The sequence below is a fragment of the Balaenoptera musculus genome, chromosome 4, assembly GCF_009873245.2.
Source record: "Balaenoptera musculus isolate JJ_BM4_2016_0621 chromosome 4, mBalMus1.pri.v3, whole genome shotgun sequence".
Taxonomy (NCBI): domain Eukaryota; kingdom Metazoa; phylum Chordata; class Mammalia; order Artiodactyla; family Balaenopteridae; genus Balaenoptera; species Balaenoptera musculus.
In genome coordinates, this window is record NC_045788.1 from 89,576,635 (window position 1) to 89,604,303 (window position 27,669).

Here is a 27,669-nt window from a genome sequence, read left to right on the forward strand (position 1 = left end):
CCAAATGGGCAGGCACCTGATTTGCCTCTTCCCTTGTTTGCTAATCAGTGGATAATATCCCAAGTCAGTTAAAAAAAAAAAAAACAAATTTGGGGGTTGGGGTTTATAAGGAAAGCTTGAAGGTGACTTCTAAGTAAACTGTGGTGGGTATGTTGGCCAACCTCTCACTAAAGTCTGCAGTAATTTGAGTGTCCTAGACATTTATTAAGTGCCTATTTTGTGTCAAGCACTACACTTGGCCTTGGGAATATGAGATGTAATCTAGGAGTCTTTCATAAAGATTTTAAAATAGTCATTAGGGTAAGCTTAAAGAGAACAATCTTCAACAGAGCATAGGCTCCAGCAGAAGAGGTCCAATATTTGCTGATTCAGAAGTTTCCCAGAGAACCAAACCTGGTGTCATCTTTGAAATGTTTTTGGTCCTTGGCCATTGCTATATCATAAAAATTAGTTTAACATTGAAACTATTAGACTCACTACCAGATTTCACAGTTTTCACTATTTTTTTGGAATGCCATTGGTGTGATCCTTTCTTTGTTGTTGTTATCCATCCCCCTTCTTCCCCTCCTCCTTCTTCCCCTCCCCCTCCTCCTCCTCTTCCTTCTTTTTCCATAGTACTATTTCTTTATAGAGACGAAAGTCTCATGGGGCTGTTTTATGAATTGTGATTTAAAACATGTAAAGAACAAAACACAAAAACAGCTATGTGAAATCTCCAGAACTGTGGTTCTATAGTACCACCAGTGTCATTTTATGACTTCTGACCATATTAATAATGAGAATGCAAATTATAGCTAGGTAAAGAGGATAGCACCATCTTACATTTGGCAGCTCTTCGTCCTGAAAATATTGGGTTTCATAGTCATTGGCATTAGTTTCCAGAGTGTGGCAACAGTCTGATGATTAGATTGGTTACTTAAACCAGGTAGAAGTGCAAAGGACACATGCCATATCCATTTCTTCAAACATGAACAACCAATTCTGAGAAGTTAGAGTGTGGGATTGAAATGTTAACTCAACAGGGTAATCAGGAACCTGCAGCCTTTGTGATTGGGAGGGTCCAGTTGTTTTGACAGTTTAAATTTCTGTTATTGTGCTACTGCAGCTCAGATCTATCTGCTTTCTCCTATCCTTCTTGGTCAGCCCTTTGGATTTCCTTCCTTCCTCCTCCACCTCTTCCCATCTTTCCTTTCCCTTCCCTCTGAGCCTACCCCCTTGTTAACTGAGCTCCTAATATGTGCTAGACACTATTCAAGGCACTGGGGGTATAATCTGTGATTAGATGGAATCTCTACCCTCATGAAACATATTCTAGCAGGAAAGAAAGATGGTTAAATATATAATACAATGTCAGGAAGTGATTATGTACTTCATCACTGACACATTTTCTTCTTCAGAAAAGCAATGAATGCTAGAGAGGGTCCCCAATACCCGAAGAGTCGTTTCTCCATTAATACCTATAATCTGAAAAGTTTGGGCCTCTGAGGGGCCCAGACCCTGAGTGTATTGTGCTTTCCTAAATTAGAAGACATGGTTTCCCAATGCTGGCTGTGGCTTTCAGGGCAGAGGAGAGCACAAGGGTCCCGGGAACCACCCCTCCCCTCCTTCCTTATGCAGCTAATTCAGCATGGTCTCTATAAACCATGTCCAATCTTTCCTTCTCAACTTGTAGGGTAATGCTGAGAAGCTCTGTAGTCTGTATGAGGAGCACTTGAATGAAGCAAATGCAAAACTAGATGAAGTGACTCAGTTGGCAAATGATCTGACAGCACAGAAAACAATGCTACAGAGTGAAAATGGTAAGTAAACTTTCAGTGCTGCTTCACTTATGAGTCTCAATCCAGCAGACTGGTAGAGAGACCACTGAAATGGTGAAACAGTTATTGAGCCTGAGTGGGCACTTAAAAATTCTAGGGGACAAATGAGGCCCTTGATGTTACCTTGTCCACAGACATGCTCTTGTCTGGGAAGGATCACCTCTGTACCACCTTGGGAGTCCCCGCCCAGGTCTCTTCCATGAAGGGGAAATGCAATATGCAGTTGACTGGAGCAAGTTTCAAGATCAAAGGATGGTAGGGGCTGTCCACACAGTCTATAAACATGCCTCTTTATCACATCTACCTCATTGAAATAGGCATTTTTCCTCATTTTCAATAATGAGCCCACACCTCTTTTTTTATATTTAAATTTATTTAAATTTATTTTTTTAATTGAAGTATAGGTAATTTACAATGTTGTGTTGGTTTCAAGTGTACAACAAAGTGATTTGGTTATACATATATATGTATTCTTTTTCAGATTCTTTTGCATGGTAGGTTATTACAAAATACTGAGTATAGTTCCCTGTGCTATACAGTAGGTCCTTGTTGTTTACCTATTTTATATATAGTAGTGTGTGTATGTTAATCCCAAACTCCTAATTTATGTCCCTCCCCCATCCCTGCTATCCCCTTTGGTAACCATAAGTTTGTTTTCTATGTTTTCTATGTCTGTGAGTCTACTATTTGTTTTGTAAATAAGTTCATTTGTATCATTTTTTAAAATTCCACACATAAGTGATATCATATGATATTTGTCTTTCTCTCTCTGACTTACTTCACTTAATATGATAATCTCTAGGTCCATATATGTTGCTGCAAATGGCATTATTTCATTCTTTTTTATGGCCGAGTAATATTCCATTGTGTATACACATATTTATATACACACACATCACAGCTTCTTTACCCATTCATTTGTGGATTGACATTTAGGTTGTTTCCATGTCTTGGCTATTGTAAATAGTGCTGCTATGAACGTTGGTTTTCTCTAGATATATGGCCAGGAGTGGGATTGCTGGATCATATGGTAATTCTTTTTTTAGTTTTTCAGACACCTCCATACTGTTCTCCATAGTGGCTGCACCAGTTTACATTCCCACCAACAGTGTAGGAGGGTTCCCTTTTCTCCATACCCTCTCCAGCATTAATTGTTTGTCGACTTTTTGATGATGACAGTTCTGACTGGTGTGACGTGATACCTCATTGTAGTTTTGATTTGCATTTCTCTAATAATTAGTGAAACTGAGCATCTTTTCATGTGCCTGTTGGCCATCTGTATGTCTTCTTTGGAGAAATGTCTATTTAGGTCTTCTGCCCATTTTTTGATTGGGTTGTTTTTTTTTTGATATTAAGCTGTATGAGCTGTTTATATATTTTGGAAATTAATACCTTGTGGGCCACATTGTTTGCAAATATTTTCTCCCATTCTGAGAGTTGTCTTTTTCCTTTGTTTCTGGATTCCTTTGCTGTGCAAAAGCTTTTAAGTTTAATTAAGTCCCGTTAATTTATTTTTGTTTTTATTTCCTTTACCCTAGGAGACAGATGCAAAAAGATACTTCTGTGATTTATGTCAAAGTGTGTTCTGCCTATGTTTTCCTCTAGGAGTTTTATAGTATCCAGTATTACATTTAAGTCTTTAATCATTTTGAGTTTGTTTTTGTGTATAGTGTTAGAGAATGTTCTAATTTCATTCTTTTACATGTAGCTGCCCAGTTTTCCCAGCACCACTTCTTGAAGAGACTGTCTTTTCTCCATTGTATATTCTTGCCTTCTTTGTCATAGATTAATTGACTGTAGTATGTGGGTTTTTTTCTGGGCTTTCTCTCCTGTTTCATTGATCCAGATGTCTGTTTTTGTGCCAGTACCATACTGTTTTGATTACTGTAGCTTTGTAGTATAGTCTGAAGTCAAGGCACATGATTCCTCCAGCCGTGTTCTTCTTTCTCAAGATTGTTTTGGCTATTCAGGGTCTTTTGTGTTTCCATACAAATTAAAAAACTTTTTGTTCTAGTTCTGTGAAAAATGCCACTGGTAATTTGATAGGGATCACATTGAATCTGTAGATTGCCTTGGGTAATATGAACCCACACCTCTTTTTTACACTCAGTAAAAGCCATAGTCTGTACAATGGCCTACAAGGGTCAGATGCTTGGACCCCATTATCTCTCTGACTTCTTCTACTTTCTCTTCTCTCATTCTGCCTTGGTCACTTTGACCTTTTGCTGTGTTTTGAACATACCATGCACACTCCCACCCTAGAGTCTTGCCCTGACTATTTCTTCTGCCCAGAACACCCTATTAATTCAGCAAAGACTTAAAGATGAGGGTTAATCAAATAGATCTGGGGGGAGTCAGGATAGGCCTTGTTGGGAAGGTGACATTTGAGTGCTCTCAACCAGTTTTCTCCATGTGCTTCTGTTTTCATAGCATTTAATACCTTCAAAGAAGCTACATGCTTGACATAATAAATAAGTCTGTCGTGTCTCCACCTGCCAGAATGTAAACTACACAAGGGCAGGGGTCTTTGTTTTGATCACTGATTTTTGTCAGTCATCTGGAACAATGCCTGCCACTTATTGGAGATCCACAAACATTTGATCAATTGAAAGTAGAACAATGTTCCGTTGACTTATTCTTAGCTATCAAACACTATTGTTAGTGAGATATTTTTCCTATATTTTACACGGTGGCAATCTATTTAAGGTTTTTCTTTTTCAATTTGTCATGAGCTTTTTTGTGTCTTGAATACTCAGTCATTTATAAGAGTGCTTCTAATCCATCAAGTAGATGGACAATGGTTACTTCATCTTGCCCTGTAACTTGCTTGTCTGCTGTGAACAGCATGTGGCTAGCTGTTTGTCTGTAATTAGAATTATTTTTTGTAGTATATTCCCAAAGATAGAATTCCTAGTTCAATGAAAATAAACAATGTGTTCTTGATGCCCAGAGGCACTCACTTTAAAACGAGAGTGAAAACCGTCTGTCCTTCTGCCTATGGACACCTCTGTTTCTAGATGTTAATCTAGAGTCAAAGCTAAATTAAAATGAACTGGCAAAATAACAAACCTGGAAATCTAGAAGAGGAAAGAGTTTTGGATTCTAGCAGGGACACTAAGTAGGACTCTTATGCTGGTGACAGGGTGTATCACACTTGACCTCATCACAAAACCCCCAATTTGATCTTCTGTGCCATTTACGATGTAGTCTGCATGGGGACTGTGCAGTTCAGAGACTAAGCTGGAGTATACCTTTATGTCCAGCTCTGAAGGTAGTATTGTATACAAGTTTTTTCATAGGCCTTGCCTACCTCCCTCTACCTATTGGCATTAATTTACTACTCACTTTTTTGATGAGGAAATTGGTGGGTGAGTGAAATGAAAGTGGATCTGAGATGATAATTCTGCTTAGGATGCAGGACCTTTTATTTCCTCCTTTATTCTTAGCTTTACCTTTTGGCTTTTGTACGAATTAAATTTTAAGTATATACCTATCCAAACCTCCCCTCCTCTCACTAGGTCTATGCTCCAGAATTTTTGCTGCTTTTTTTGCTACTATCACCAAAGTTTCTTTCTCATGCCCTGTCCTGTCCATTGATTATACTCTGCTTTCAAAGGAGACCAACAGTAAATGTGATCAATTAAGCCATGTTAAGTGGGTCCTAATTCTATAAAATATGTGATATGTTTGTCTTTTTTTTTTTTGTAACATCTTTATTGAAGTATAATTGCTTTACAATGGTGTGTTACTTTCTGCTTTATAACAAAGTGAATCAGTTATACATATACATATGTTCCCATATCTCTTCCCTCTTGCATCTCCTTCCCTCCCACCCTCCCTATCCCACCCCTCTAGGTGGTCACAAAGCACCGAGCTGATCTCCCTGTGCTATGCAGCTGCTTCCCACTAGCTATCTATTTTACATTTGGTAGTGTATATATGTCCATGACACTATCTCACCCTGTCACATCTCACCCCTCCTCCTCCCCATATCCTCAAGTCCATTCTTTAGTAGGTTCGTGTCTTTATTTCCATCTTGCCACTAGGTTCTTCATGGCCTTTTTTTTTTTTTTCCTTAGATTCCATATATATGTGTTAGCATACTGTATTTGTTTTTCTCTTTCTGACTTACTTCACTCTGTATGACAGACTCTAGGTCCATCCACCTCATTACAAATACCTCCATTTCATTTCTTTTTATGGCTGAGTAATATTCCATTGTATATATGTGCCACATCTTCTTTATCCATTCATCCGATGATGGACACTTAGGTTGCTTCCATGTCCTGGCTATTGTAAATAGAGCTGCAATGAACATTTTGGTACATGACTCTTTTTGAATTATGGTTTTCTCAGGGTATATGCCCAGTAGTGGGATTGCTGGGTCGTATGGTAGTTCTATTTTTAGTTTTTTAAGGAACCTCCATACTGTTCTCCATAGTGGCTGTATCAATTTACATTCCCACCAACAGTGCAAGAGTGTTCCCTTTTCTCCACACCCTCTCCAGCATTTATTGTTTCTAGATTTTTTGATGATGGCCATTCTGACCGGTGTGAGATGATACCTCATTGTAGTTTTGATTTGCATTTCTCTAATGATTAATGATGTTGAGCATTCTTTCATGTGTCTGTTGGCCATCTGTATATCTTCTTTGGAGAAATGTCTATTTAGGTCTTCTGCCCATTTTTGGATTGGGTTGTTTGTTTTCTTGTTATTGAGCTGCATGAGCTGCTTGTAAATCTTGGAGATTAATCCTTTGTCAGTTGCTTCATTTGCAAATATTTTCTCCCATTCTGAGGGTTGTCTTTTTGTCTTGTTTATGGTTTCCTTTGCTGTGCAAAAGCTTTTAAGTTTCATTAGGTCCCATTTGTTTATTTGTGTTTTTATTTCCATTTCTCTAGGAGCTGGGTCAAAAAGGATCTTGCTGTGATTTATGTCATAGAGTGTTCTGCCTATGTTTTCCTCTCAGAGTTTGATAGTGTCTGGCTTTACACTTAGGTCTTTAATCCATTTTGAGTTTATTTTTGTGTATGGTGTCAGGGAGTGTTCTAATTTCATACTTTTACATGTACCTGTCCAATTTTCCCAGCACCACTTATTGAAGAGGCTGTATTTTCTCCACTGTATATGCTTGCCTCCTTTATCAAAGATAAGGTAACCATATGTGCGTGGGTTTACCTCTGGGCTTTCTATCCTGTTCCATTGATCTATATTTCTGTTTTTGTGCCAGTACCAAACTGTCTTGATTACTGTAGCTTTGTAATATAGTCTGAAGTCAGGGAGCCTGATTCCTCCAGCTCCATTTTTCATTCTCAAGATTGCTTTGGCTATTCGGGGTCTTTTGTGTCTCCATACAAATTGTGAAATTATTTGTTCTAGTTCTGTGAAAAATGCCAGTGGTAGTTTGATAGGGATTGCACTGAATCTGTAGATTGCTTTGGGTAGTAGAGTCATTTTCACAATGTTGATTCTTCCAATCCAAGAACATGGTATATCTCTCCATCTATTTGTATCATCTTTAATTTATTTCATCAGTGTCCTATAATTTTCTGCATACAGGTCTTTTGTCTCCTTAGGTAGGTTTATTCCTAGATATTTTATTCTTTTTGTTGCAGTGGTAAACGGGAGTGTTTTCTTAATTTCACTTTCAGATTTTTCATCATTAGTATATAGGAATGCAAGAGATTTCTGTGCATTAATTTTGTATCCTGCTACTTTACCAAATTCATTGATTAGCTCTAGGAGTTTTCTGGTGGCAGTTTTAGGATTCTCTATGTATAGTATCATGTCATCTGCAAACAGTGAGAGCTTTACTTCTTCTTTTCCGATTTGGATTCCTTTTATTTCTTTTTCTTCTCTGATTGCTGTGGCTAACACTTCCAAAGCTATGTTGAATAATAGTGGTGAGAGTGGACAACCTTGTCTTGTTCCTGATCTTAGTGGAAATGGTTTCAGTTTTTCACCATTGAGGACAATGTTGGCTGTGGGTTTGTCATATATGGCCTTTATTATGTTGAGGAAAGTTCCCTCTATGCCTACTTTCTGCAGGGCTTTTATCATAAATGGGTGTTGAATTTTGTCGAAAGCTTTCTCTGCATCTATTGAGATGATCATATGGTTTTTCTCCTTCAGTTTGTTAATATGATGTATCACGTTGATTGATTTGCGTATATTGAAGAATCCTTGCATTCCTGGAATAAACTCCACTTGATCATGGTGTATAATCCTTTTAATGTGCTGTTGGATTCTGTTTGCTAGTATTTTGTTGAGGATTTTTGCATCTATGTTCATCAGTGATATTGGCCTGTAGTTTTCTTTCTTTGTGACATCTTTGTCTGGTTTTGGTATCAGGGTGATGGTGGCCTTGTAGAATGAGTTGGGGAGTGTTCCTCCCTCTGCAATATTTTGGAAGAGTTTGAGAAGGATAGGTGTTAGCTATTCTCTAAATGTTTGATAGAATTCACCTGTGAGGCCATCTGGGCCTGGGCTTTTGTTTGATGGAAGACTTTTAATCACAGTTTCAATTTCAGTGCTTGTGATTGGTCTGTTCATATTTTCTATTTCTTCCTGGTTCAGTCTCGGTAGGTTGTGCATTTCTAAGAATCTGTCCATTTCTTCCAGGTTGTCCATTTTATTGGCATAGAGTTGCTTTTAGTAATCTCTCATGATCGTTTGTATTTCTGCAGTGTCAGTGGTTACTTCTACTTTTTCATTTCTAATTCTATTGATTTGAGTCTTCTCCCTTTTTCTCTTGATGAGTCTGGCTAATGGTTTATCAATTTTGTTTATCTTCTCGAAGAACCAGCTTTTAGTTTCATTGATTTTTGCTATTGTTTCCTTCATTTCTTTTTCATTTATTTCTGATCTGGTCTTTATGATTTCTTTCCTTCTGCTAGCTTTGGGGTTTTTTTGCTCTTCTTTCTCTAATTGCTTTAGGTGCAAGGTTAGGTTGTTTATTCGAGATGTTTCCTGTTTCTTGATGTAGGCTTGTATTGCTATAAACTTCCCTCTTAGAACTGCTTTTGCTGCATCCCATAGGTTTTGGGTCGTCGTATCTCCTTTGTCATTTGTTTCTAGGTATTTTTTGATTTCCCCTTTGATTTCTTCAGTGATCACTTCGTTATTAAGTAGTGTATTGTATAGCCTCCATGTGTTTGTATTTTTTACAGATCTTTTCCTGTAATTGATATCTAGTCTCATAGCGTTGTGGTCGGAAAAGATACTTGATACGATTTCAATTTTCTTAAATTTACCAAGGCTTGATTTGTGACCCAAGATATGATCTATCCTGGAGAATGTTCCATGAGCACTTGAGAAAAATGTGTATTCTGTTGTTTTTGGGTGGAATGTCCTATAAATATCAATTAAGTCCATCTTGTTTAATGTATCATTTAAAGCTTGTGTTTCCTTATTTATTTTCATTTTGGATGATCTGTCCATTGGTGAAAGTGGGGTGTTAAAGTCCCCTACTATGATTGTGTTGCTGTCAATTTCCCCTTTTATGGCTGTTAGTATTTGCCTTATGTATTGAGGTGCTCCTATGTTGGGTGCATAAATATTTACAATTGTCATACTTTCCTCTTGGATCGATCCCTTGATCATTATATAGTGTCCTTCTTTGTCTCTTGTAATAGTCTTTATTTTAAAGTCTATTTTGTCTGATATGAGAATTGCTACTCCAGCTTTCTTTTGATTTCCATTTGCATGGAATATCTTTTTCCATCCCCTCACTTTCAGTCTGTATGTGTCTCTAGGTCTGAAGTGGGTCTCTTGTAGACAGCATATATATGGGTCTTGTTTTTGTATCCATTCAGCCAGTCTGTGTCTTTTGGTGGGAGCATTTAATCCATTTACATTTAAGGTAATTATCGATATGTATGTTCCTATTCCCATTTTCTTAAATATTTTGTGTGTGTTATCGTAGATATGTTTGTCTTAACCCCCTAATGCAGGGGTCCCTAACCGCTGGGCTGCGGTCCACAGCCTGTTAGGAACCAGGTTGCACAGCAGGAGGTGAGTGGTGGGCGAGTGAGCGAAGCTTCATCTGCCTCTCCCCATCGCTTCCCATCACTCTCATTACAGCCTGAACCATCGCTTGCATTACCACCTGAACCATCCCCCCTGACCCCGTCCATGGAAAAATCGTCTTCCACAAAACCAGTCCCTGGTGCAAAAAAGGTTGGGGACTGCTGCCCTAATGGATTGGCATTTCCCCAGAAAACTTTTAAATATGATGTGTCACCCAGAGCTTCTCAGTTTTGGTCTGTGCAACCCCAGCAATTGTCAAGACTCTTTTAGGGGAACTAAGTAAGAGGTTAGAACTATTTCATTCTAATACTAAGATGCTGTTTGCTTTTTAAATTCTTTTGCCACTGTTATTGATGGTGCAAAAGCAATGACGATTAAAACTGCTGGAGCCTTATCACAAGCCGAGGCAGTAGCACCACACTGTAGTATTAATCATTGTATTCACTGGTACATACTCAACAGTTTAAAATAAAAATAGTCAGTTTTACTTAAGAATGTCTTTAATGAAACAGTAAAAATTAATTATACTACATCTCAACCCCGAGTATATATCTTCTTAATATTCTGTGTGACAAAACAAAAAGTATGCATAAAGCACTTCCATTTCATACTGAAGTAGGATGTGTGATTGTGCAAGTTCTGAGTTGAACTAGCAATCTTTTCAGGAAGAATCATATTTACTTGAAAGAACATTTGACAAACTATGCTTATTCAGACTTAGATAGTGCAGATATTTTCTCAAAAATGAACAAAGTGAGCCTGTCACTACAAGGAAAACAGCTGACAATATTTGTTGCCAATAATAAAAGTGGAGCTTTTAGGTAAAAAATTAGATTTCAGAAAACAGGTAGGTACCATCATAAGCTTGATGGCTCTCAATTCTTGAAGACTTTTCTTTTTTCTTCCTTTTTTATTGAAATATAGTTGATGTACAATATGATATTAGTTTCAGGTATATAACATAGTGATTCAACATTTATTTATATTTCAAATTGCTCACCACAATAAGTCTAGTAACCATCTGTCACTGTACAAAGTTATTTCAGTACCATTGACTCTATTCCCTATACTGTACATCATGTCCCCATGACTTACCTGTTTTATAACAAAAATAAGAAGTTTGTACCTCTTAATCCCCTTCACCTATTTCACTTAACCCTCCCACCCCCTTCCCCTCTGGCAACCACCACTTTGTTCTCTGTATCTATGAGTCTGTTTCTGTATTGTTTTGTTTGTTCTTTTTTTTTTTTTTTTTTTAGATTCCACATATTAGTGAAATAATACGGTATTTGTCTTTGTCTGACTTATTTTATTTAGCATAATACCCTCTAGGCCCATCCATGTTATTGCAAATGACATAATTTCACTATTTTTTATGGCTGAGTAATATTCTATTGAATACACACACACACACACACACACACACACACACACACACACACACACTGCATCTTCATTATTTATCTATTGAAAGACAACTTAGGTTGCTTCCATATCTTGGCTATTATAAATAATGATGCTATGGATATAGGGGTGCACATATCTTTTCAAATTAGTGTTTTTATTTTCTTCCAGTAAGTATCCAGAAGTGGAACTGATGGATTGTATAAGGTTTTAAAATTTTTTTAAGTTTTTAAGGAACCACCATACTGTTTCCATAGTGGTTGCTCCAATTTACAGTCCCATCAACAGTGCATCAGGGCTCCCTTTTCTCCACATTCTCACCAGCACTTGTGATTTGTTGTCTTTTTGATGTATCCATTCTGACAGGTGTGAAGTGATATCTCATTGTGCTTTTGATTTGCATTTCCCTGATGATTAGTGATGTTGAGCATCTTCTCATGTGTCTGTTGGCCATTTGAATATCTTCCCTGGGGAAAAAAAATGTTTATTCAGGTCCTCTGCCCATTTTTAAATCAGATTTTTTGTTTTGTTGATATTGAGTTGTGTGAATTCTTTGTATATTTTAGATATTAACCCCTTATTGTATATATCATTTGCAAATATCTTCTCCCATTCAGTAGGTTGTCTTTTCGTTATGTGATGGTTTCCTTTGCTGCGCCAAAGCTTTTTAGTTTGATTAGGTCCCATTAGTTTATTTTTACTTTTGTTTCCCTTGCCTGAGGAAAGAGATCCAAAAGCATATTGCTGAGACGAGTGTCAAAATGTATACAGTCTATGTTTTCTTCTAGGAGTTTTATAGTTTCAGGTCTTACATTTAAGTCTTTAAGTCATTTTGAATTTATTTTTGTGCATGGTGTGAGAAAATAGTCCATTTTGATTCCTTTCATTTAACTTCCAGTTTTCCCAACACCATTTATTGAAGACTGTCTTTTCCCCACTGTATGTTCTTGGCTCCTTAGTTGTAAATTAACTGCCCATGTAAGTGTGCATTTATTTCTGGGCTCTCTATTCTGTTCCATCGAACTATGTGTCTATTTTTGTACTAGTATCATAAAGTTTTGATTACTGTAGCTTTGTAGCATAGTTTGAAATCAAGGAGTATGATACCTCCAGCTTTGTTCTTTCTCATGATTGCTTTGGCTATTCTGGGTCTTCTGTGGTTCTATACGAATTTTAGGGTTATTTGTTCTAGTTTTGTGAAAAATGCCAAAAATGTATTTTGATAGGGGTTGCATTGAATCTGTAGATTGCTTTGGGTAGGAATATTTTAACAATACTAATTCTTCCAATCTATGAACATAGACTATCTTTCCATTTACTTGTATCTTCAGTTTCTTTCATCAGTGTCTTATAGTTTTCCAAGTACAGGTCTTTCACCTCCTTGGTTAAATTTAATCCTAGGTACTTTATTCATTTTGATGCAATTGTAAATGGAATTGTTTTCTTCATTTCTCTCTCTGATAGTTTGTTATTAGTGTACAGAAATCTAACTGATTCTGTATATTGATTTTGTATCCTGCAAATTTATTGAATTCGTTTATTAGTTCTAATAGTTTTTTGATGGAGTCTTTAGGGTTTTCTATGTATAGTATCATATCATCTGCAAATAGTGACAGTTTTATTTCTTCCTTTCCAATTTAGATGTCTTTATCTCTTTTTCTTTTCTGATTGCTATGGTTAGGACTTCCAGTACTGTGTAGAATAAAAGTGGCAAAAACGAATATCCTTGTTTTGTTCCTGATCTTTGAGCCATCTTCACCATTGAGTTTTCACCATTGAGTATTATGTTAGCTGTGCTTTTGTCATAGATGGTCTTTATTGTGTTGAGGTATTTTCCCTCTATATGTTCTCTGTCTCTCTGTCTCTCTCTATGTCTTTCTCTCTCTCTCTCTCCCCTCCTTCTGGGACCTCTATAGCACAAAATGTTAGTATGCCTGATGTTGTCCCAGAGATCCCTTAAACTAATCTCTCTTAAAAAGAGAGATTTCTTTTTTGCTGTTATGATTGGGTGATTTCCAATACCTCATCTTCCAGATTGCTGATCTGTTCTTTGGGATCTTTTAATCTGCTGTTGATAACCTTAATGTGTTCTCATTTCAGTCATTGCAATCTTCAGTTCTGATTGGTTCTTTGTTATATTTTCTATATTTTTGTTGAAGTTCTCACTGAGTTCACCCCTTCTTCTCCTAAGTTTGGTAAGCATCTTTGTGAGTATTACTTTGAATTCTTTTCTGATAAATTGCTTATCTCCATTTTGTTTAGTTCTTTTTCTGGAGTTTTGTCTTGTTCTTTCATTTGGAAAGTATTCCTTTGTCTCCTCGCTTTGCCTAACTCTTTGTGTTTCTTTCTATGTATTAGGTAGATCAGCTCCATATCCTAGTCTTGAGAGAGTGGCCTTATGTGTGGTACAATTCCCCATGGTCACCAGAGCCAGTTTTTCCCAGGGTTTCCCCTGTTTGGGCTGCATACACCCTCTTATTGTGGTTGGGCCACAATTGCTGTGGGCACACTGGTTGAGGGAGCTGGCCCCAGGCCTGGCTGGCTGCATAGCTTGGTTGTGACTGCTGTAGGTGTGCTGTGGGTGGCACTGACCCCCAAGTGGGAGCTCCTTGGAGGGCGTGCTGATGCTGGCCAAGGTGGCTCACCAGGTTGGATGGGGTAAGAGCCACTTTGGAGGGACACCAGTGCCAGCTTGTGCCACCTGCCCGATGGAGTGGACATGGAGTGGTTTTTGAGGGGCCTTCCAAGGTGGGTCCTCAAGGGAATGTTGGGGCAGTGTACACCGTGTTAGCTAGGTTGATTGAAAGTAACAGAAATGGTGCCCACCAGTCCTGGGCCAGCCAGCTATGTGGCAGAAGAGTTGAAAAAATAAAAATAAAAAGGTGCCCACAAGTGCTTCTGCCACTGGAGAAAGTTCTGCCAGATCCCTGCCTCTCCAAAATATGTCCTAATATTAGTCAATGAATTTCCTTCTTGTACGACTCAGGTGTTTTTCAAGCTGTTACCTCTCTATTGGGACCAAGAGCAAGTGAGTTTGTACACAAGCATTGTCTGCAGTTTCCTGCAGTCCTCTGGCTCTCCCGGCCCTAAGCCCCATTGGTTTTCAAAGCCAGACATTACGGAGGCTTGTCTTCCCGGTGCAAGAACCCTGGGCTGGGGAGCATGATGTGGGGCTTGGACCCCTCACTCCCCAGTGGGGACCTCCACAGTTGTGATATCCCTCCCACTTATTAGTTGCCTTATCGGGGGTGTGGGCTCTGATTAGACCATGTCTCTGCCCTCTTACCCATTCCCCACATGGTCTTTTCTTTATAGCCTTAGTTGTAGAAAATCTGTTCTGCTAGTCTTTAGGTTGTTCTCAGAGATAGTTGTTCCATATGTAGTTGGAGTTTTGGTGTGTCCATGGGAGGAGATGAACTCAGGATCTTCTAACTCCCCCATCTTGAGCTGAACCTTAAAGGCTTTTCTTATGAGATAAGTGGTGATGTTAACAAATATGATTTTTAAAATATTTTGTGATGAAATGTGTTAACATTTGGAAAATCTGCATAATTCAGTAAACGTATACTTTTCAAATCACCACTGCTTGATGTTGCAAAATCATGTGTAGGTAAAAGATCTACTCAAAGTTGAAGACAGATGCATGAATTTTAATGTAACAGAATAAAAAATTCATTTATATGGATTATACCATTAACCCTTAAGAAACTTCTATTTGTTGAGTTTTGGTACAGTGTCAAACAATAGTCACAATTATCTGAAAAGACTATAAAAACACATCTCCCTTTTCTAACTACTTATCTGTGAGAGGCTGGATTTCTTCATATGCTTCAACCAGAACAGTTGGGTTCTTCAACCAGCTGACTTTTATTAAGCCAGAGATTTAAAAAAATATAAAATAAGCGTATTTTTCTCACTAATTTTTTGTTTGTTTTGGAACATACAGTTTTCCCTCTAAAAATCGTTGCTTCTGTTAACATGTCATTAAGATTTTTATTATTTTAAAATGAGTAAATACATACCTTAAATTTCTCTTTTAATTTTGAATACACTGTTAATATAAAACTCATATAAACAAAATCTCTGTGGGGTCCTCAAAATTTTTTAAGCATATAAAGTGTTCCTGAGACCAAAAAGTTTGGGAATTGCTGTTTTAACCCAAACACTCTTATGATGTTGAGAGTTTTAGAACTTGTTTGTAGCAAGAGGGGTGGGAACCATAAATATTTGGGGCTTTTATTATTGCACTAATTGCATAATAGAAGTAACTGCCTTTGCTCAGGATTGGCTCTGCTTTAATACCATTTCTAATAACCAAGGCATTTCTCACCTATCATTAATGGAATAAGCTAAGCTGGGAAAGTAGACTAGAGTGAAATAAAATTTACCCTTCTCTTGGTCACATTCTGTACCATTTAATGACGATTTCTAATATTTATTTAGCAATTCAGTCTACAAAGTACATTCACACTCATTTAATTTTCATTAACAATATTTTACTGCCATCCTCAATTTACAAATGAGGCAAAGAAGTTGTAATTATCTAAAAATCATATGGTCAGAAATTTGTAGAGCCACACATAGTAAACAAGGGAGCATGGCACAGAAGAAAGAATGCATTCCTCAGGATTAAAAGCTTAACTTGAATCTACATCCATTGCATAGCTAGTAACCAGGTTTGTGTCTCAATCACATTTAAGTCAGTTGCCATATTTTCCCTTCTGAAAAATAGGTAACATAATACCTATGTTATCAAGTAGCTATAAAAATTAAACTAGATAATATATATAAAGTACTTGCTCTATGGAAGATTCTCAATAAATGGTAGCTCACTCTCAAGAGTTCGGGAAAGGATCATTGCCATGGTTTGCTGATAACTGGACCCTTGACTCTTTATAAATATCAAAAATATGTGGATCATATTAGTTGCTCTTAAGCCAACAAGTTAAGTGGGAAAGGCAGTAGATAAGAAGACCATGATTAACTTATTTTGTGAAATCTTTTTGTAGGTGAGTTCCTAAAAAGGCTAGAAGAAAAGGAAGCTCTGATAAAACAACTTTCCAGGGAAAAGATTACCTTCGCTCTGCAGATTCAAGACCTGAAATGGCAATTGGCAGAAGAGACCAAAGTCATGCATCTATTATTTCTCACCAGGAGCTTGACTGTATGTTAAAAAAAAAAATAGTGCTTGCTAGGTCAGCCTGAATATCTTCTCATATAAAAGAAGGGGGGAAAGTGCCCTAGAAGTTATAGAAAAAGATGTGTTGGATCTTATACGTGCCAGGAAGGACTCTGGTCACTGAAGGAACATCCTCAGTAATTCAGATCGCTTCTCTAGTTTGTCGGATTTAGAGCAAACAAAGTATGTGTTTCCATCTTGCATTATTGCTAGAACAGAAAGTCAGCAAAGTTCTTTATGGGTCTTTGATTCTGAATTGCACAAAGAAGTGGAATTAAATAAAAGAGCAGGATAAAATGAATGGGGCTGGATTAGCTCAATATTATTTTCAAATTGTCAATATATTATAAATATTAGTCGTTATTAGTCATTTCTTCCCAAGAGAATATATAATGTTGCTAGCAGGTGACCACAGTGAAAGTGGTTCTTTAATGTTAAAGCATAGTGACTAAGATGAGAGATGGATTTTTGAGCCCTGGTATTCAAGTCTGTTCTTAGCTCATATTCAAGGCCTCTTTCTTACTAAGACCCCAAAGGACTTCACTTGTATATAATCTCACTGCATCTCTTCAGACTTCAGTTTTTAAATGTTTTATTTTATTCCTTCTACTCTCCTTATTTTCTATATCATATGTACATTTTCAAATTACTGTCATGATTTGTGCATCAGACATCATGCTAGAAACTTCTCTCATGCCATCTAAACCTTCATATATAAGTCATATGAAACTGGTAGAATTATATTTTTTTACATGAAGTAAACAAGGCTTTGAGAAGACAACTCATCCAAGGTCATACAGCTGGTAGTATACTGTGAAGGAAGTTTAGCAGGTTGTGAAATGACTAGATTTATAGTTTAGAAGATCTCTCTGGCTGACTTCCCAGTGGCTTCCAACTGGCATACAAGGCCCCCTTTCTTGGCTCCGGCCTCCTTTTGTGACCTTACCTTCCACAGCTGCTTCCGTCATTTACTCCCCTCCAGTCACCCTGGCCTCCTTGCTGCCCCTTATACAAGCTGCCATCATTCTGGCCTTAGGACATTTGTAACTGCTGTTCCCACTGTTTCAAGGCCCTTCCCCAAGGCCTTTGGGGGATGATGAGAAAGAACCAAACGTTCCTCATCATGTCAGTCTGTTCTATGTTCTCAGTGCTGTCAGCAATTTTATTTAGTAATTTTTGTACATGTTTGTTTTATATATTCTCTTACTCTTTTTAGCTCCTTTGGACAAAGGCTTTGTCTCCATCTTTTTTACTTCAGTTAACACTATTGCTTAGAACAGGCGCTCAATAAATATATATTAAATAAGAGGAAGGGTAGCAATTTGAAGCCAAGTTTCCCAGATTCCAAAGCCTGTGTCCTTCTTAGGGTCGCTGTGTATTATTGCTCCTCATTCACTGCCCAAAGGTGTCTTCCTGAGGCTGCCATTAACCAAGCCTTGTGCTTTCAGAGCTGCATCTACCTGAGAAGATGTTGTTTCCTAATTTGCATTAAGGACCCATGAGGGCTGGCAGTGACCTTGGTTCTTCACAGTAGACTAGGTTATCTCTTGGGAATGATGTTGCTAGGTTAACCAGACCACCCCTTAAGTGCCAGCAATAGTCATTAAACTGAGCTCTACTGTCCAGTAAATACAGTAGCCAGTACTACACTACAGGTGGCTACCTGAATTTAAATTGACGTTAATTAAAATTAAATAAATTTGAAATTCAGTTTTGACTGAATTTGACCTTGTTTTGGGCACATTTTGAGTGTTTAACAGCCACGTGGCTAGTGGTTACCATATTGGCAGTGTACATATAGAATATTTTCATCACTATGGAAAGTTCTGTTGGATAGTACTGTTTTAAAGTTTTAAAGTTTTTAGGGATTTACATGTGAAATAAAAGGTTTTGTTTTCCTTTTGAATAGAATGAAAAGGCTAGACTAAGCTCATTGGTCCTTTCTAGTCCAAACAAGATCTAACTCTTGTATATTGCTAAATATAAATCTTATTACCTAAATGGCAGTGAGTGTTCTTCTTGCTGCCTTTGCATTCTACACTATTTCTAGAACTCCAGGCCTGTCTATTGTTGAAGCCCACATAGTCAGGCTGGCATTTCCCTAAATAGAACGCTCTTCCTTGTTTTAACGGCAGCAATTAGACACTCTCTCCTTTCTCTTCTTGTCCCAAATTCTCTCCCTGGTGTCATCTTACGAGGTTCAGGTTCAGCTTGCCTTTGTGACAGGTGGTTATTAACCTTATCTAAAAACGATGATGTCACCTCCAAGCCTTTCATCGTTTGTTAATGGCCGTGGTGCCTTTTTGTAACACGTGTTGTGTCCCCTACAGTCACAGAGCGCCCTGGCCTAGGCCGTGAAGTCGGCCAAGCGTGACTGTGACCTTCTACGAGCGCAGTACCAGGAAGAGCAAGAGGCCAAGGCTGAGCTGCTCCAGGCCCTGTGCAAAGGCGATGCTGAAATGGTGAAGTGGAGAACCAAGTGTGAAGACGACACCATCCGGAGCACTGAGGACTTGGAGGACGCCGAGTGAGTGGGGCAGGGCTGCACAGAGGACTCGGAGAACGGTGACTTTGTCTTCAAGGCCACATGTGTACACTAAGCTAATCGTCACCAAGTGTGTGAACTAGCCCAAGACCAAAGCTGAAAACAGCCACCACTGGCAAGAAGCACATGCTCTAGAGGGGTTCAAAAATGAAAATTATAATACAGAGTGACAAAGACTAGAGAGAGGTCCTAGGGAAAAAAAGAGGTTCTTTCTAGGGGTACAAGGGAAGTCTTCATAGATGTGACTTTGAACTAGGGTTTGAAAGTAGGCTAGCACGAAAATCCTGTGTTTCATTTGGAACACCCAAATAATGGAGTCCGTGTGTGTACATGTCTCCGTACATTAAAGTCATCATGTCTCTGGTCTACAACTTGTAGACTACAAAGTGGTCTGTGAAGATGGACAGGGGCAGCTGGAAACGTATTAGGACTTGTCATCCTGCCTATGGGACAAAGCTTTCTTTGAAAAGAAAGTGCCTTTGGGCCACCTCTAAGGTTAGGATATTGATTTTATAGCCAACACTACATAAAGGCTTTAGAAGTTCTTCTCAGGAACTACAGAAGTTTGGGGCCCACATGAATCAAGACTTAGTACCAGGATGTAGTTCTAAAGCATTTTGCTCAGAGGTCAAAGGACTGTGTGTCTTTGAGAGAAAGTGTCAAACCATCCCCAGCTTATAATCATTAAAGGTTGACTCAAAAGAGTGTATCCCTGGCTTGGTAGCTTGGCAGAAATTCAGGGCAGATCAATACATTTCTCTTTAGCATCAACCAAAAATATTATTTTTTCAGTTCTTCACCTAAATCTTTGAAAGGCATTGCTGGGCACGTGCTGAACAGCTGCTGTGTTCTGTCCCTGAAGGGGTACCAAGCAATCTGTCTCTGTAGCCACAGTAACTTAAAAAGGGCTTTGGGATGACAGATACTAAAAATACCTGCAGTAAATGTGTTAAAAACTCTGGACTGCAGAAAAGTGGGGCTTTGAACTGAAATGGCGCCTCATATCCAAAATATGGCATTCGCTTCTAAAGTAAGATTTATTTTTTCCTAATAATTGAAGAATTCCGGTGAAAGTGTCTACCAGTCACTCTGTTTGAAGGTTTCTTAGGGAGGGACAGAAAAGAGGGAAAGTATATAGGTTACTTATGACCACACGGATTTGTTGGAACTAACAAATTGTGGTCCTGTAGTACATGACAGCTAAAGAGAAATGATGGGCAAATGAGAAAATACCCAAAGACTTTTTTATTTTTTTGCTTTAAACTTAGTTGAACATCAAATAAATAAAGCATTGTCTGTATTATGATTTCCCACTAAAACCCCTAAGGGATGTGGAACTGCAAAAAAATCTAGGATTCCATTTTTTTTAATTGGAAAGTTGAGGATCTGTCTACTTAGATTTCCAGGCTGGGGTTCACATGATGAGTTAGTTTAGTGGAATCAAGCTCCCCTGAGACCCCATTTACTGCTTCTGAGTTCTCCAAGGATAGGTATCTGATTTCTTCATCTCCCACACCTTCTTTCATATTCTAGGAAACTATATAGGTGCTTATGGTTGGCAAGTTGAGGAGCAAAATTGTAGCTGGTAGTAAATGTAGAACAACATTATCAGTCAAATGAAGGTGATCAATTGTCCAGTTTGCCCTGGACTTGCCAAGTTTGAGCACTGATAGCACCATGTCCTGGTACAACCCCTCAGTCCCCCAGCAGTTGGTCACCCAAAGTAAAATTCCCATTTTCTGGTTCCAATTGAGCATTTCTAAAGTAGTTAAAATATGTGTAATTATTTTACAAGACTCCTGTTTTAGGTGGGATAAAGCATCAGAATCTCCTTTTTTTTCTCCCTTATTGAGATATAATTGACATATACCATTGTGTAGGGTGTACAAGTAAGGTGTAAAATGTGATAATTTGTTATATGCACATGTTGAGAAATCTTTACCACAGCATGATTAGTTAACACTTCCTTTACCCCACTAAATTACCATTTTATTGTTGTTATGGTGAGAACACTAGAGCTCTATTCTCATAGCAACTCTCACATATACAATACACTATTATTATTATTTTTTTATAAATTTATTTATTTTATTTATTTTGGGCTGCGTTGGGTCTTCGTTGCTGCACGCGGGCTTTCTCTAGTTGTGGCAAGCGGGGGCTACTCTTCGTTGCGGTGCGCAGGCTTCTCATTGCGGTGGCTTCTCTTGTTGCAGAGCACAGGCTCAGCAGTTGGGGCTCATGGGCTCCAGAGCACAGACTCAGTAGTTGTGGTGCACGGGCTTAGCTGATCCTCGGCATGTGGGATCTTCCCGGACTAGGGCTCGAACCCGTGTGCCCTGCATTGGCAGGCGGATTCTTTAACCACTGCGCCACCAGGGAAGCCCACAATACAGTATTATTAATGATAGTCACCATGTGGTACAGCAGAATCTCTTCTTACCAGTTAAGAAAGATGAAGCAAAGATGTGAAGTGACTATGGTTAGAAAGCCAGTGAGCAAGGAGTAGTTGTTAGAGCCCAGGTCTTTCTTAGACACTGAGCACAGATTGGTTTTTGCAGGATTCCACCAAAAGGGGGCTTTATGAGCACCCCGCTGTGTTGGGCTGCTGTGTGGAACATGTTAATTCCTGAGGATCTTTTTCTGTTTAATAACTGTAGATTGGAAAAAGCTTTGGTACATCCAGTACCTTTCATCTAAGAGGTGTGATGAATGAGTAAGAATGGGACTGCCAGTGTCCCTGCAGGAGACGGGAGCAAGAGAACACTTTGCATCCATAAGGAAGCGTATGAGCCTTGTAAGGACGGTAGAGGAAGCATTTTAATAAGCCACTGCATCTCAGAGGATTCTGGAGGGAGGACAGACAGGGGCTAAAGTACCCCCGACAGCAGTAGGACCTGATAAGTGAGCATAACGCTGGGATGGATGTGGGTATATAAATTTGGGAAGAGGAGCTGAGATGGAGAAGAAATTCAGAGAAAAGATAATTCGGGCATGTTTCGGAGTCCCATGATGAGAGGGGGAGACAGTGAGCAGGAGAGAGCCAAAGAATGCTCCTTGGAAGCAATAAAGCCAAGGAGCTCTTTAGAGACTAGACGCGCCCCAAGACTTTTTAATTTTTTTTAAAGAATTTGGCCACTGATGGTTTTTTTTTTTTTTTAAACCCCACATTTGTTTATTTATTTATTTTTTGGCTGTGTTGGGTCTTCATTTCTGTGCGAGGGCTTTCTCTAGTTGTGGCAAGCAGGGGCTACTCTTCATCGCGGTGCGCGGGCCTCTCACTATCGCGGCCTCTCTTGTTGCAGAGCACAGGCTCCAGACGCGCAGGCTCAGTAGTTGTGGCTCACGGGCCCAGTTGCTCCGCGGCATGTGGGATCTTCCCAGACCAGGGCTCGAACCTGTGTCCCCTGCATTAGCAGGCAGATTCTCAACCACTGCGCCACCAGGGAAGCCCAACCCCAAGACTTTTAACGGTTGCTTACTGTTGGGTGTTCAGTACCATCTTCCTCTTTCTCCCATTTCTTATAAAGTCTTCGATAAAGTCTGTATTGCTTATTTAAGGTTCAGGGGAAGCACATACTTACAGGGATTCAGAGGTTCTGAGTTTCAAGTCCAGGTTGGCAAAGGGTGGGGGTGGGGGGAATAAAGGACATGTGGACACATGCTGGAGTGTGGTGGTCAGCAGACATCTGGGTTCCACAGGCACAAGGAGGTCATTGTCAGACACAAGCTGCTTCCCCTTCAGACTATGAAGCCACCCTCAGGGCCCCCCCCCATTTGTACCCGAGTGCTGTGTTTAATAAGGACACACTGCACAGGCTCTCTGAGGGTTATGGTTTCACCTCGCCCTTTGGACCTCCCCTTCTCAGGAAGAAGCTGGCAATTCGGTCGCAGGAGGTTGTCGCAGCCATGGGGGTGGCCCATGCCAGAAGGGCCTCCCTGGAGGGGGCCAGGCTCCGACCGCAGCTCGAGCTCGGGGACACCCTGTCGCGTGGTGGAAAGGCGCGCTGCGCGGGACCGGCAGCAGCGCCGCTTCGACACGTGCCTGCACGGCTGGAGGCGGGACCACGAGGACCCTCAGGCGATGCCGGGCGCCTCGCAGAGGAGGCCCGGGCCCTCAGCGCCCAGCTCCCCGAGCTCAGGCGCACCTGCGAGGAGAGCGCCGCCAGCCAGCGGACCCTCCGGAGGGAGGACAGGAACCTGAAGGGTACGTTGCCCTGGGAACCGGAGCAGGGGCCCCGGGGGACCCTGCGCCAAGGGCAAGGCTGCCTCGATGCGCAGAAACCTCAGCATCGTCACGGCCTCGCTCGGGTCTTAACTTTGACGTTTTGAATACTAACTTTGGAATTTGTTTTTCTTTTAACTACAGATACTACTTTCATTAAAGGAGTTCTAAACATACGAGTACTTTCCTAACTTTAGCCCCAGTTCCTGTCCGTAAAGGAAGCCTATTAAGAATTTCTTTATATCCATAACCTGCATAATATGCGTGCAGGTATTTTTTACTTAAATTACACATTATTCTATACCTTTTACTTTTTCCATTTATTAACTTATTTTCGAATTTAACAAGTATTTCCATAGCCCATACTACGTGCCAGGCACTGTTCTATATATAACTATTCATTGTTTAATTCTCAGAACAGCCTTATGTGTTAGTTTATCTGTAAAATGCAGATTAGGTTGAGTCATTTAAGGTTAAGAACTTGGCCAAATTCACATTTGATAAGTAGCAGATCTGAGGTTTGAGCCCAGCCAGCTTGATTCCGGCATATACACACTTAACTACGGGCTCTGCCACCTCCCATGTGCCTGTAGCTGGAGCCCTACCAAGTGACTGTAATTAGCGGCAGAGTGTTTTATGATAAGGCTGACTAACACGTTTAACTAGACCTTATTAATTTTAGATAAAATTTTTCACAGTTATAAATAATCCTATATTGTACATCCGTGTACAATGCGGATGTGTACAAATATTTCAGTAGGGTAGACTCCTAGAAATGAAATTGCTGGATTAAAGGAATGGATTTTCAAATTCTGAGATATTGCCCAGCAGCCCTTCAAAGAGGCTGCCAACTTATACCAGCACCAACAGTGATGTGCATTACAACCCGGAGATGCCCTGGGAGTAAGTTCATTACTATTGGAGGCATAAATGAAACTCGCTTTCTCTGTTGACCTACCCAGTCCATGAGCAAGCAGGTCACTGACTGGACCTGTGAGAGGTGCTGGAACAGTTAGAAAACTTTCATGGCGTCCGAACCACCTGGAGGGCTTGTTAAAACATGGTTGGCTGGGTCCCACCGTCAGAGTTTCTGATCCAGTAAGTCTAGGAGGGGGTCTAAGAGTTTGTATTTCTAACAAGTCCCCAAGCGAAGCTGGTGCTGTTTGTGTGGGGACCATACTTGCTCTGGGCTGGAGCCTGGGAAGAAGTCTTTTTCAAAAGCTCTCCGAGTGTTCTAAGGTATGGTCAGAGTAGAGAACCACTGCCTTGAGTTTTCTCCTGGGAGCCCCTCTTCTGGAGAGGCTTTATCAGAGAAGGATTTATTATTCACATGAGAATTGCCATCTCATGGGTTTGTTTTTGTAACTAAAAAATTCTTGTCACAGCCTATGCTAGCTGGAGATCTCAGAGCCAGAGGAGCGGTCAAGCTCTTGAATTCCTTCCACTGCCTCTGGACTGTGGGTAATTCCCAGAGCACTTGGCCCTGCTCCACACCTCTTAGGTTCTGGAGGCTTCCTTCACGGACAGGCAGAACTGACAATAACAGCGTCAGGTGGTGGAGGTTTTGTCACTTCTGGATGATGCCTTGCTCTTTCAGAGACTTGTGTTCATGAGAGGGTTCATGCATTGGCTTCTGGCAGACAATGACCCAGCTTATGCTGTAAGTTCCCATTCTGGTGTTGAGCAACAGCTGACACAGTGGCCACCACCAGTGTTGATAGCTAAGCTCTTCCACTGGAATAGTGATTCCAGGTCTGTGTCCTAGAGCCCCACCAGGCAATATCTGGCATGGCTCTGACAAGCAGGACCGCCATGTACAGTTGCACAGGTTGTTCAATGCACAATACTCTGAGAAGCACCATCCTCACCAGTTGTTGTAGGCAACTTGTGGCAGATGCCAAAAGAATACTTTGAAGAGGGAATTCTTTTTTCTAATTCAAACAAATGTCCCATATGTGCCAGCGGTGGCCTTGCCATCGAGTTACCAAGGATGGCATGACCAGGGTCCCAGTGGGCCTCTGGGAACAGTCTCTTGTGGCTGATATCATGGATCTGAGACTGGTTCTTTTCACTAACTTTGTTTTTCATCCTTCTCCAGAAGAGATTTCTAATCTGAAAAATCAGATGAAAGAAGGAAAGAAGAACTTAAGTGAAATGGAAAAGGTCAAGAAGTAGATTGAAAACAAGAAAAGACTGAAGTCCAAATGGCATTGGAAGAGGCCAAGGTATTACCTCCAGGGAGCAAAGCAGGCTTCCATCACTGTGACAGTGCAGAAGACCTGCATTCTAGTGACAGCAACAGCAACAACACACTTATAACCCTTGACCCTTATTCAGGGGTTAACTGCATGCTAGGCACTATGCCTGGCACTTTGTATGCACTATTTTATGTAATCACCCTAGCAAACTATTGTCCTCCTCATTGTACAAATGAGGAAATCGAGGCTAGGGGAACAAGATAGACAATCGTGGATGCAAATCTCTTGATTATAAATAAAACAAGAACCATGTCTATCTTGTTCCCTAATTTATCCCCAGTACCTAGACCCTCACTACTCTAAACGTGGCCTGTGGACCGGTTGCATGGGCATCACCGGGGAGCTTGTTAGAAATTCAGACTCTCAGCCCTCTCCCCAGCTCTGTTGGATCAGAATCTGAATTTTAACAGGATCCCTGGGTGGTTCATATTTACCCTAACGTTTGAGAAGCACTGGACTAGAACATTGCCTGGCATACAGTAGAGGTTCAATAAATATTTGTTGAATGTTGAATAACTAAATATCCTCATACCTGCCCCTCTCTTTAAATAAAATCAGTCGAAACACTTTTTTTTTTTCCAAAAAAAACTTCAGGTAGTTTTAAAAATGAATTCAAAGCAATGTTCTCAAACATTTTTTGCTGAAAGCTCATCTTTGTGTGGGTTGTTTGACAGGAGTGTTTTCAGTGTTATGGATTAAAAGTTCAGGAAAGATCTCTGACTTTATCCCTAGGTGTGTGCTAGTGATTGAAAGGACCCCTGAGAAAATCTTTTTGCCAAAGAGGGTGAACTCAGAAGGAGGTTACCCTGTCACGGTCATTAATTAGTCATCAAGGCCGAGAAAGCCTCTTTTCTCCCAGCTGAATTTCATTTTCTTGACCTACCCTCTGACTAAGCACCCAGTCACATTAGAAATGCATTCCTCACCCACTCACCCTCCAACAGAGACAATAATTTTTAAAAGGCACAGCAAGTCCATTTCAGGCACGGGCCTTTTGAAAGGTGTGATAATGAAAAAATTAGACCCCAGAGGATTGCTCTGAGTCAAGCAATGTCTGATCAATTTATCTCACCACCACATTTCTGTAAGAAATCTACCAGACAGAAGATGTGTCAAGTGGACCGCTCTTGACACAGCTCTTGTCTTTTTATGCAAATTGTTTTCTGAGGCCTTCTACATTTTATATAGAATCCTTTCAGTTGGCAGTGTGGTGTCCCCTAACAAGGCTGGTCCTCGTAAAGTGGGTGAACTTTGTCCCATTTACTTGCTGCTTTTGGTTCCCTTCGGTTCTCTGGCCACCCTGGCTAGAGACTTTCTAAAGCCACCACCTTAACCCTAAGAAGTAACTTTTATGGTAGAAATTTCAAGCAACGTGAGAAGCCAGTGAGAACTGTGATTGGGCGGGGCAACTTTAGTCCTATGTAACGTATAGGCATCTTTGTACGTTAAATTGACCTGCCTCGTTGAAGGTGAGATGGCTAAGGCCACAGCGCTCATACCATTTAGTAGCACTAGATGGCGTTATATTCTATTCGCATTTTCTCAAGTTTTGTCTTCAGCTGCATCCATAAATACTTCATCAGCCTGGACATGTATTTGTAAAACTGGGTTATTTCTTTTCCTGAGTGAGCCTTTATGAGAAACGTTATCAGATTATTTTTGAAGTCACAAAACTCAAATTATCCCAGGTCACCTTCAAAGATTCACTTTCTCAGTGCATTCAAAAGGGTTAGAGGTGACAGTTTCCCCCTGAAGGAAGGGCATCATTCCCTCGGAGGAAATTGCTATACCGGCATTTGTTTTTTATTTATTTTCTTTTATATTGAAGTTAGTATTGAGAGAACAGCAGCAAGGCTGTAAGCCATATTAAAGTCCCAACATCTTTCTTATTTTTATTTTGAAATTGCTATTCAGTTTTACCTTTTACTTTTGATGGTATGTGCTAAGCACTCCTCAGAAGAGGCTAGAAAAATTGCTTTTGCCCTCAGGACTGTCTGCCAATGGTTAACTGACCAATAGATGGTGGTCACCCCTTGTGCCCTTTATAAATATCCTCCTCAGTATTCTCCAAGTGTTCTGTTTGTTTCTTTTATATGAATTTTGTCTTTGGAACAGGCTTTAAAGATTTAATCAAACATACACTTTCAAACTTGAAACACCTTTATAACATCCCTGGCAGTATGTGCCTTGCCTATATTTAAATACTAAAAGGGGC

General features: G+C 39.9%; 1 protein-coding gene across 1 annotated transcript in view; it reads left to right on the plus strand.

Annotated features, from left to right (window-relative positions):
* Window positions 1-27,669, plus strand: part of MYH15 (myosin heavy chain 15) — a 198,963-nt gene that overhangs the window by 136,384 nt on the left and 34,910 nt on the right. The window contains 8 exon segments of the mRNA XM_036851779.1: window positions 1,673-1,799; window positions 16,260-16,378; window positions 18,760-18,956; window positions 22,841-22,984; window positions 22,986-23,071; window positions 23,074-23,178; window positions 25,295-25,377; window positions 25,380-25,421. Coding sequence (XP_036707674.1) covers window positions 1,673-1,799; window positions 16,260-16,378; window positions 18,760-18,956; window positions 22,841-22,984; window positions 22,986-23,071; window positions 23,074-23,178; window positions 25,295-25,377; window positions 25,380-25,421 — 903 coding nt within the window.